Source organism: Megalopta genalis, chromosome 11, assembly GCF_051020955.1.
Source record: "Megalopta genalis isolate 19385.01 chromosome 11, iyMegGena1_principal, whole genome shotgun sequence".
NCBI classification, from domain to species: Eukaryota; Metazoa; Arthropoda; class Insecta; order Hymenoptera; family Halictidae; genus Megalopta; species Megalopta genalis.
The window spans coordinates 11,136,734-11,148,969 of NC_135023.1; the positions used below are offsets into that span (position 1 = coordinate 11,136,734).

At 46.4% G+C, this 12,236-nt stretch overlaps 1 protein-coding gene across 8 annotated transcripts in view; it reads right to left on the reverse strand.

Moving 5' to 3' along the window:
* GluClalpha (glycine receptor alpha 1) overlaps window positions 1–12,236 on the reverse strand; it is an 82,142-nt gene that overhangs the window by 59,576 nt on the left and 10,330 nt on the right. For 4 of the 8 annotated variants that reach the window (XM_033480414.2, XM_033480421.2, XM_033480420.2 and 1 more), the window contains exon 4: window positions 2,334–2,401. The exons of the other annotated variants lie outside the window; for them this stretch is intronic. In XM_033480414.2, the coding sequence (XP_033336305.1) occupies window positions 2,334–2,401 (68 nt within the window). The remainder of the gene's footprint in view (window positions 1–2,333; window positions 2,402–12,236) is intronic. 8 annotated transcript variants of the gene reach the window in all.

The window sequence follows — 12,236 nt, forward strand, 5'->3', positions numbered from 1 at the left end:
AAATATTTCCGTGTAATAGAGAGGATTTATGAACCGCGACACGAGATATAGTGTACTAAGAAAAATTCATATCACGTCGCTTTTATTTTCATGGTGTTCGAACCTTGAAAAATCGAACGCGCATCCACCTCGCGACAGACTCGCGACGCATTTTTCGTAAAATTTTCGTACAATCGCAGCTTTCGGAAGGAATGCAAGAATAAACTGTGCCGTGCATTGTCGCCGATTGCAATTATTCGTTCGTCGAATCGAGCTTTTTGGCGGAGCAACGTTTAAACGGAATTTCGAGGCAAGGAGCGAAGGATGGAAAAACAGATGGGAAAGCACGGGATCGATGTTTTCCCGGTACGAGCCTTCGTTTCCCAGAAAATTCATTTCAAAAATTTGTCAAACACGCTTGTTATTGGACACGCTTGGGCGCTGCTTGTCCGGCCATTACACGCTCTTTCCACTTGCCGGCGAGTTTTACGGTGGCGCGATATTAAACTGGGTGTTCTTCCACGAGAGACGAAATTTTATGAGCGCGTTCTATACCCTATCGCGACGACGAGAAGAACAGAAAAAAAAAACAGGTCGCGCAAACACGCGTCCGTAAATGCTTTATTTCAGAGATTCAGCGTATTTTATGGTCTCTAAATTTTATAACAGATGGAACGTTTATATATTCTCTCTCGCTCTCTTGGACTCTCTCTCTCTTTTTCTCTCGCTCTCTCTCTCTCTCTCTCTCTCTCTCACTCTCTTTATTATGATCTTATTTTTTCTTTTGTTTACTTTGTTCTTGCTGCGCGATTCTTTGTGCGGCTGTCGTAAAAAGTGTAATAAACCCGGATCGCGGTCAGACGAACGCAGAGGAGCGTGGTTAAGCTGCTGAATCGCGATAAGAATGTTAATGTGGAATTGCGAGAGGGAAATGGCCGAGCACGTTTGGTTGAGAACTCATTAATTTTTCGATTAAGATTTACGCGGAACGTCGTACTTTCTTTATAGCTATTTTTGCGTCGTGTCTGTACAAACCGGGCTTCATTTGTAACGCTGTAGTTTAAAGAATAAAACCTGTCATAAAACGAGAAGAAATTGAACGTTTCACTGTGACCGCGGGATCGGTGCATTATTCGTAACGCTGCGTCTCGGAAATTAAAACATCTACGGATTTTAATTCGTGCTTGTAATAATATTATACTTCTGCAGGCTTTTGCTAAGTTGGAAGTTAAATGGGGACTGAATTGTAACGTTTGATCGAAGTTCTGGTAGAGCACAAGATTTCTGGTAGAGCAGCGCTTTTTTTAGCACGCTTTTTTAACAAAATCTCAAAGCGGAAGGACCAAAAGGTACTGAATCGAGTCGTAGATAACTAATAGTATAATTGTCAATAGTAAACCGACAGTAAAATTATTAATAATATTAATTAATTAATAATATAGAATATAGAATATAGAATATAGAATATAAAATATAGAATATAGAATATAGAATATAGAATATAAAATATAGAATATAGAATATATAATAATAAATAATTATTAGTAATAAGCTAATAGTAAAATTATTAATAGCAGACTGACAGTAAAAAACGATGAACACTAAGCTACTAGTAAAATTATTACTAGCAGACCAATAATAAAACAATGAATAACGAACTAATAGTAAAATCACAGCCTGCGAATTTCATTATAACAAAATAGAACCGAAATCCGCTCGAATGACAAATAAAAATGCGAACGCGACGCGTCGCAAAAATCACCGAGCACCCTAACCATTTAGAAAACGAGAATCGCGCGTGTCGCGACGGCGCGTCTAATCCGCGATTTTCTGGCAAACAAAGCGTCGTCCAAGGAAAATAAAGGACCCCGGTGTTTTCCGTGGCTTCGAAGAAATTGATCAACGTCGTCGTGATGCCGCGTTATATGCATAGCGCAGTTCCGGCGGCGCGTTCGCGCGGAAATCTCGATTCGATCTGGTGCGACAGTGGGTGTTCCAAAGGGGGTGTGGGTGGCGGATGGTGTCGTACGGTGTGGTCTACGTAATAAGAATAAGAAACGGGGGCGAGGGGGGGCGGGGGCGTGGGTGAAAAAAGGGACACGATGCTAGCCGGCTGTCACGATCGTGTGGTGGTCGCCGTTTCACGTCGCTGACTCGTCGCATCGGTCCGCGTCTATCGTCATGGTCGTCGATGGTCTCACACCGAGGACTCTAAAAGACCTACGGTTGCGGCTCTACGATCAAGTTTCTTGCAAGCAACAGAAAAATAAGGAAAAAGTACCCGCCAAGAGAGAAACAGCGCTCTCGGCGCCCCGTTAAAGATTCTTGGACATGGTTTAATTGGTTATACTTACCATCTTGATGTCACTAATTGTCGCGATGCTTCGCACAAACAGGTTTACCCGGACAATGGCCGGGCCATCTAAGGGCAAAAACAACAGACGCCCTTTTTAGTCAGTTTCAATCGTTTCCCGTGTCGTAACAATACTCTACTTGGAACATGAATTTTTGTTAGATTGTTTTTGGTTCGCGACTTTTCGATCCAGCTTTAGTCGCCGGAAGCCGTTTCCCGTTTCCCTTCTGGCTTCGCTCTCGGTTCGGAACCCTAGAGATTTCGGAACCGTCGGCCGCCGTGTCGAGTGTGTATTCTGTCTATTCCGTTGTTTTTTTCTTCCGATTCTTTCGCTCGATCGGGTGGCTTCGTTTTTTTTTCATTTTTTTTGTCGTTTGACACGCGGACGGGCAGGAAACGTAGGCTCGGCGAACGGATTCAATCGGCGATCGGAGCCGTTCGTAAAAAAAAATTGTCGTGCGTCCCCCCAGGGGCTCGAATCGAAGTCGGACATTGAGTTTCGTTTGAGGGCTGCTGCCACACTATTTTTTGCGGGCTGTCGTCTGGGACACACGGCGACACACGCGTCGATCCGGCACGATCGTCACGAACTAGTTTCTTTGACAAAGGGAACGGTGGGTGCGCACGTCAAGTGGGACGTTATGTACGTGGTGTACACTGTCGGACAGTGATTCTTGCTGGAGGATCTTGTGTACAGAGGCTCTCGCAAACCGTACGGGCTGAATCGAATCCGCCGATTCCATCGCCGCGCTCCACAAATAATACGAATTTCCATATTGCATCCGAGCTGAACGCGCCGCTTCTCGTATCGTCCGAAGTTCCCGCAACATCGTAGTTACATAATTCATGAAACCGGAACTGAAATGTCGAATTTCGCAAATGTTCCAAGTTAATTTAAACATTTGTAAGATTTACGAAATGTATTAAATTTAGACGATTTATGAAATAATTGGGAGAGATCGAAAATCAATAAATAGTCGAAGGATCGAAGAAACCTTCGATTTCCATTTGTATGCAGAACATTTTTGCTTCGATAAACAATCTACACAGTTTCGTGAACGGAAAGCTATTAAATAGAAATATTCTGGCATGAACAAACACAACAATCAAGCTTTTCAATAAATGATTTTAACGTTTTCGAAAATAATATTTCAAACGAAACGATCTGACCGATTTTATCTTCCTTCGATTCCGATTGTATTTTTGTGTTTTATTTTCTTCGACAAAATGTGGTTGCATTGCTCGTTTCGTGACCTACTTAAACGCAGAACCGAATGGCGAAGGGAAAAGTGTCTCAGTTTCGAGAAAATCGAATTTAATGAGCAGATTAACGTCGCGTGCGCTCGAGCTCGTTTCGCTCGCGTGTCTGGCCACTGCTCGCTGTTTCCACTTCGGCTTGCGTTCACTTAAACAGTGAAACGGAGGTTTTAGAGAAGTTTTAAGTGCAGGTAAAGTCGAGTTAATATTTTATCGTCGTACGTTCGCTGTCAGTAGAATCGGCGAGTAATGGTCAGACACGGCAGCCGGAGTAATTGAGAAACGATTTGAACTTGCGAGGAGCCTCGTTGCGTGCAAACTTTCCCTAGACATATAAAGTAACTAGAACTGTCAATTATTGACCAACGAACTGCGAGTTTGCGAACGCCGTAGTATTTTCAATCTATTTCACGAAATGTAATCGGCGATCGACTGATCAGCACACATCGTCGCCTTATTCTATAATATAGCTTAACAATAATTTAGCATCTGATTTTTGGAAAATATCGATCGCTCTAGCAAGAATCGATTTGATTATTGTACAAGACGCGACATGGAACCGAGTATAATACTCGCGAAAGGTAACTGTGACGACAATAGAAACCTTTAACTTCTCGAACACCGAAGATTCTTTCGCTGCAAAACGATCTTCCCCGAGGGAAAATTTAGAAAATGTAGAAAATTGCCGAAACAAATGTTCTCTTGCAAATAAAAGTCTGAATAAAAGAAAAAAAACCCTGATAAAAATTTATCCCCGCCGAGATCGTTTTCTGAAACGGATATCAAACGAATCGCTGTCTGATAAAATATTTTTAAATGAAAAGTATCGAGTTATACGAAACAGTGGACTATTAACGGGAGCCCTCTGAGCGTACAGGAAGAGAATAAACGAAGCAGAAAAGCGAATTTCCTCGACTAAACTCGATTCCGTGTCGCGCGGTGTACGTCACTGAAAGAAAATGGGCTAAAAGCAAATTCGGTAGCTAGAGGCAAAGTGCTGTGACCACGGATACTTTAAACCGGGTTCGGTACGTGACACATACACCGGGGAGACCTATCGATTAGGCGTTGTGATCGTCAAAGAAACACGTATATTGCAAAGATATGCGACTAATAATATACTGAGAGAGACAGAAACGGTGCAAGTTGGCCTTTTTACACTTTATAACGGCTGTTACGGACATTTAGGCGGCTGTGCTTGGATGTGCACGCGGCGAATAATTCCCTTCGCTTCCGGCGTCTTCTCCTATTTACTTGCGAGCGGACCCGTCTTATTCGTTCGCAAGCTGCTTAGAAAGGATTACTGTCTTACCTGTGCTCGAAAATCATCGCTAAAGAATTTCTTTAAGGCGCATCCGAAATTAATTAACGGAGCTGCGAAGCCGGTAAACTTCGTCTCGAGCTCGTTCGAATAACAATTCTTTATGGTGAACCGTGCAAGCCTCCTCGCGTGCTTTTCACGAACCTAATTGCAGCACGCGCGCTTATCGATTTCATTGTTCAAGACGAAATTGATTGAAAATTGTTCAAAGATCTGTACACGCTCTTCGACCTAAATAAATTCCTAAAATAAATTCTTAAATTCCTAAAAGAAACGACTGTTAAAAATTATTGGAGCACAACGTATTTCTTCCAACGTTATTCGATAACGCGTGTGTAACAGCTGATTATTAAATATCTATTTAACAAATTGCAATATTTTTAGCAGCAGACGTTTAATAAATTGCAATATTTTCAGTACATATTTACTAAATTAAAGTACTTCCAACGGCCGTTCAACAAATTGAAATATTTCCAACAGCTGTCAAATGAACATAAATATTTCCGACGGCTGTTAAATGAATAAAAATATTTCCGTGAGTTTTTCAATTTCTGGATAGAAAGATCAATCAGTCGGAACACCGCGGCGAAAAAAATAGCTGGAACGCGGTGTTGTTCCGTTGTGATTAACGAGCCGCGCGAACAAAAATCGGAGCAGTTCTTTCGGTTTGAATGTTTCAGTGTACCGAGATTATGCGGCAGAAGGACCGCGGTTCAAGATTGCAGAGAGAAGTTGATGTCGCTGACACCAGCTACTTTCTCATTTGTTTGCTTTCAAATTAGCGGTGGCCGGGGGACACGTGACGCGTTCCCCGATAATTAGGGGCAACAAGGCAACGGAGTGTCCGGGTGTGTTGAAAAAAAAAAGAAAGATGCGCGTAATGGCGGCGAGATCGTGCTCCAGGCGGTTAGGTGGTCGACTGTAATCATCGGCGACGTGTGACACCGTCGCCACGACCTATCGAACAATAGAGGGGACACTCGCGGTCCAATTTTCCGAGGCGTCGCATAAATTTCTTGCCGCGGACACGTCAACGCTGCCGGGTTAAATACGACGGAAAAAAAAACTGTGCCGAGTGGCAACGTCGAGACACTGGCGGGAAACTGATCGATGAACGGGTCTCGATCGTCGTTTGTTCGGGATATTTTTATCCGGCGTCGGTTCGTCTCCGTCGCTGTTTCATTCGCGGAGACGAATTTGCAACTTTAGACGATTCGCCTGCTTCAACGAGGGAAATTAGGCGAACGGTACTACGGCAGAACGATTCTGCAGACTTTTGCGAATACAACGGGCACGTTTTTGTACGGTGCGATGAAGATTCAAGTGTTTTCGAATCATTTCCGAAGAGCACGATGATATCGCATGCGTTAGAACGTTCGTCAAATTATTTCGAAAATTAATATAATAATATAACAACTGGTCCCCGGGGTCATGTTTTTAAAACGTTTCTCGCACGGTTCCGTTAGAGAGGATCTATAGAATCGTTCCATGAAGAAAAAGGAAGAAACAAAAAGAAAGAATCGTTCGCACAGCGTTCACGGTTGAAGCGGAACGAACTCCTGAAGCTGACAAATGTTACATTCGAAATTAAGTGTCGCGAGAATTGAGAGCATTCAAGGAAAACGATTTGCAGGCTCGCAATCAGCGAACAAAAATCCAACAACGAGATCGCGGGAGCGTGGGCAAAGCCCTTTTCATTTTTGTAGACCGGTGTAATTGAACACCCCGGCGTCGCAATACATTTTTCATCGGCACGGTCCCCCGCTTGTTTTTCCTCGATACGTAAAAATCTGAATTTTCCACGGCGATTTAAACATCGGCCGACGCGTTGGCGGCCGAACAATGTAACAATGGAATCCCTCGTAGCACGATTAATTTCGAGGGGGCATAATAAGCGACACCGATTTATCTCAATTTGCTTTCGCCGTGATTTTGCCGGATCCGGTGCCGACGGTGTGAAAAGATTCGCAACAAACCGGGCCGGGAAATCGTCGGCACAATCGTTTGCAAACGTATTTCATAATTGTTCGGTTGTCCACGGTTGAATGTAATTAATCGATCCGCTCTTCCGGCTGTAATTATTCGCGGCGATTTATTTACAGCGAGAACGATAACGACGATAGTGTAAACATTGCGGCGGCCGTGGACGGAATAAAACGAATGAGAAGAACGAACGAACTGAACAATCGCGGTTGAAATACACGTGGCACGGGGAGGGGCCGCCGGGGTCTGACAACGGCGTCGCATCAAGTAGCGTAAGCGCCGCTTATGTCAGACGCACACGCCTGGCAATTCAATGATTCGAGTCGGTCGGGCCATAAGGCTGCCGGCCGTGAGCGGCAAGAATCATTCAATAGAGGACCACCAAAACCGTGTGCGCTCGCAACGAAGAATCCACGGACACACCTGCGCCACTGTGCCTCGGCTAATAATTAATTAAGTCGAGCAAATTCGGTCGGATTAATCGAGTCAAATTAATCACGTTCAAATGAATTACGTTAAATTAATCACGTTTAAATTGACTACGTTTAAATTGATTACGTCGAACTGAATTACGTCAAATTAATCGAGTCAGATCTTCCACGGTCTCGAGCGACAGCCAATTAGAAATCGTGTGTACTCGTCAACGACCCAATTCACCGGCACACAGACACACCGAGATGTCTTCGGGAACCTTGTTCCGAGAGGTTGAACACATCGGACACCTATATACATGTACACCCGGGGAACAAAAAGCAACCAACACAGGCGCACCTGAGAAACGGGACTCCGAGGTTCGCCGATTCAGTCGGAAATCCTCGTGTCATAGTTATTCATCGAACTTCCGACCGAACACGAGCCGCCCAACACTCCGCGAAAGCGAAAAAGAAAACGTTCGTTTGCTATCCCCTCGCGCCACCCATCGACGAACCCATCGTTCTCTCCCCCTTATCTCCCCGTGTTCATCGTGGGAATCGCTTCGGAAAAGCCAGAAGAGAGAGAGAGAGAGAGAGAACGAACAAAAAAAAAGATGAAAATACAATCTACGATCCGCTGCTACGGCATATCCTCGCGGAAATTGAAGCTTTGTCGTACAGAGTTGGGCAGAATTTGGTAGACACGGCGACGAGAGGATGCAAAAAAAAAAAGGAGGAACGAATCTCCGAGCTTTGTTCTCTCGTGTTTTTCGAACGATTAATACGCTCTCGCTTTTTTTGCTCGAGTTCAAGAGTCTCGGGATGCGTAGCCTAACGATCCGATGTTTTCCACTGGTCGCTTTAATACGATTTCACGTGCACTCGGCGCACGTAGAAGCTACCGCGAATCGGATTTACTCGTCGTACTCGCCGGTGAAAGTAATTGCCAAAGAATTATATAACCCGAGAGAGATCGAGCCGCCGATACCGGCTGCCAACTGCAATCAGTGCTCGCATTAAACGGATCAACCGTTTATAGTTCACTGGCACACGCGGTATACTGACGATGTGAAAAAGCAATAATTAGACTGCGGATCTCTATGCGGATACAGAGTTGCTCGAGCGAATCCATCGAAATTGCAACCGCGGACGATCTTTCGCGCATTAAGGATTCTATTGCTTCGCTTCGATGTTATCTTTCAGTTAACAAAGTTAACAGAGGGAACAAGAATCGCGGAAGAATTTCTCGTCCCGTGGAAGCGCGCTCGTTCAGATTCTAATTTTGCTGAACAATGCTCCGTCGAGTCTTTCAAAAGTCCCTGCACTCTGGGTGGACGAAAAATCGCGGTAGAACCAGGCCAGAGGATGATTCTACACGGAGAAATAAGTCGAATTTGTTCAGATAAGACCGCATTTTCGAGATAAATAAAGATCCGGCAAGTAGAGTAATGTCTCCCATACTGACGCTCAGATTGTCCACGAAAATGGACAATTTGGGAAGAGCAGATACGATTATCCGAGCCCTGTGGCTCGTTTCCATAATTGTTGACGATTTATAACCATAAAAACGTGCCGCAAGATTCGACTAATCGTATCTCCTCTTCCGAAATCGTCCATTTTCGTGGACAATCTGAGCGTCAGTAAGGGAGACATTACCTGTACAACGAGAAGTAGAATCGGTGTGCGATGGTCAGACGCGCCGCTCGATTCCTCTCCGATAGTATTCTCTTTTCAACCTTTTTTCCCTCGAAAACGGAGGCTTAAACGAAAAGATGTTATTCTTTCTTTTCGACTTGTTTTTGCACGTAGAATCATCCGGTGACCTGTTTAAACGCCAATTTTTCACCCGTTCTGTTCACGCGACACCGTTGTTCCAGAAGCATCTGGAACGCGTGCGAAAGAACCGAAACTCGTGATCTCGAGGACTATTCCGATTCGTTCGCTCCAGATTCCGGCGAGCTGCCCATCTCTGTCGCGGAGTGCCTCGTCGCGGAGCACGGTGCCGTTCGATCGGCCGCGAAATCGTTATCTCGGTGCAATCGCGGCGGCGTTCGCTCGAGGCAGTTCGATCGCGGAAACAGCAGAGCGTGCTCGCCGTTCGGACCCAATTAACGGCGCGGCCCGAACAATTCCGTCTTATCGGAAGCTCGGCCAATCAGTCTCCGGTGGACGTGACAGCCAGATACGAGCGACCAGTGTCTCGGTGTCGGCGCGCGGCCGCGTTACGCAAAACAGATCGTAGATCCGCGGCGAAACAAATCGCGCGCGTGGCGTCGCCGTTCGCGAACGTATCGCGATGTTGTTCGTCATCGTTATCGGAAACGTTCCATCGAGCTATGTCCCGCTCGGGAACATCCCTGGCGTTCGGCGGATTCGCCTAAGCGCGTGGACATCCGGTTCTTCCTCGCGAATCCGGTTCGACTCGTCCGCGGACGGTAATTTAACTTTTCGAACTTCTGTCCCGCGTCTTTTGTCGATTACATTCTCTACTGTCTCGCGTGGAATCGACGATCGACAGCCGATTATTGGCAGTCGGCGATCGTCGGTCGCTTCGCGGCAACCTCGATGCGATGAAAAGTGAAGAAACGAGCGAAATGGGTGCCGGTCACGACCCTCTGCCACGACCGATCACTTTCGAGTGATCTAAGTGTATTCGCTAATTGCGTCTCCTGCGTTCATTTCGTTCCGTTTCCCGTTCCGTTTGGGTCAGAGAACATCGCGATCATTGCGATCTTTCGACCACGGAATGCCCTAACGTCGAGTCGTCGGTGCTGTTCGACGCCGGGAAAATGTAAATTGAACGCGCACGATCGCGTCGCCGCCGTAATTGTTTTGCCCGCGCCGAATCAGAATCGAACATTCTCGTCTGAAACGTGTAACGACGGTCTCGCTGGACGCGTGCACGCGTCCGTAGCACGCGAAGGGTTAACTATAAAGCTGTGTTGAACCGTGTTGCACCGAACGAACACGAACGAGTCGTTCGTGAATGACGCGGCGAGCGTCGATTCCGGCCGGTCCCGGGAGAAAACGCGATCCGGTAACTATAACACGAGGTAAACTGCTGTCCTCCCTTAATTACCGCGCATAATCGCGCACAAGTTCGCGGAACGCGAGACGAACGATTCGGCCAACAGATTCGAACGACGGGATCGATATAGTTCGCGCGTTTATAGGCGATGTCGCCGAGCCACGAGCTTTCGCATTCGGAATTGCGACGTCAAAGTTCGTGGAACGTTTGAAAGGCTCGACCTATCCAGGTAGATCATATTCTCTGACAGTTGACCTTCGCCTACCTGGCGGTGACCTTTGACCGAAAGTCGCGGAGACCTTTAGCCGTCGGTGAGCGACGGAAAACACTCGGCTAGAAATTGAAATTGAAATGTTTCGGGTAAACCGAGACGGGCGTGCCCCGCTTTGAAAATGGAGCTCCGGCCTCCTACGTCCACGAAATTAACCGTGCACGTCCGCTGCTTCCCCTATTTGCCAGCTGAATCGTGCTTGACAAGAATCGACTTTCACATCGAAAGGGAATTAAGCCGTGTCTCTTCTCTCGCACGATTACGATCCTATCGCCGAGTAACGACAGCGAACTCTTTCAGATAGAAACAGAAGCTCGCTGCCAAAAATTCTGCGCATTTTTGCGCTTCGCGCACTTCTCCGCTCTGTGCTAATCGTCAATTCCTTTGTAACCAATAACGTATTAAATGTGTGTAGCGTCTGAAATTTCGCGTCGATCGTTACGCGATTAAATCCGCGCTATAGAAAGGCTTGCGAATCACGTTAACAACGAACAATAATATCTTCGTAATCGAAGGAGAATCGTGTTAAACGGACTTCTCTCGCTGTCGATTGTCCGTGCATAGTATTCGTTTAGGCTCGACAGACCGCGTTACGAACGGTCGGCCGACCAAAATCAAGATCCTCTCGTAGCTCGGACGATCTCTCCGCAGCTCGAACAGACAAATTGCGGACGAGCAAACAGGCGTTTCGTCGCTGTTCGGTGTCGTGCGACGCTGTTTACCGTTCTCTCTGAAAATAAGTCGATTAGTGGGGTAGGTCCGTCGCGACGGAGGACGGATGCGGTGGGAAAGAAACCGAATCTCGTCGACGGAGGAAGGAGTGTAGAACCAGGGAAAAGCTAGCATCCTTCGAAGCCCTCTCGAGCGTAAAACTTCGCTGGTCAAGCGCCAAGCGCTCGCTTCGACACTCTCTCTCTTTAGATCGTAGATCGACGATTCTCGAACGGAGGTCGTGGCTTTCGACGAGCGAGACGTGGAACGCGTGGCAAACTCGAAATCCGCGACCGAAATTCGAGCGACCGACCGTGATTTAATTACAGGTCTCTGTTCCGTATCCCTTCGATTCTTAGTTCCTGGACTCGTCCAGACAATCCGGGAATTTATTACAGGACAACCGGACGGTCGAAAGGGTCTGAACAACTCGCTGCATTGTATTTAGGTATGATTCGACGTCGTAGACGAATTTTTGATGCTCGATTGATGCGTTCACAGCAGGCGGCGTCGATGAGATTCTTCGCGAAAAGCTGCGATACGCGCGAATCTCTGTCGAATCGCGTGAAGTTCAGTATCGAAGATGATTCTTAACGTGTAAGATCGTTCACGGAGTCTATGTTAAAAATTTAAACAACTTTCGTCAACAGTATCTTCCTCTTTTCCCAGTGTTTCCGACCGTCCGCGAGATTTCGCGCGTTTCGCAGCTTTCGATCGAGAACGCTGTCATCGCCGCCCACCATGAGCAGCATTCAAGATAAAAAACAGCGTAAAAATTCACGCAGAACGTCGAATCGGTGCCCTAATAAATTGCAAGGAGCTTTTCGTCGCCGCGTCGACCAGAGCCCCGCTGTAATAAATTCCAGAACACGGAGCTGTCCGCGAATACGCTGGGAGAAGCAACGGCGCCGAAAGTAGTT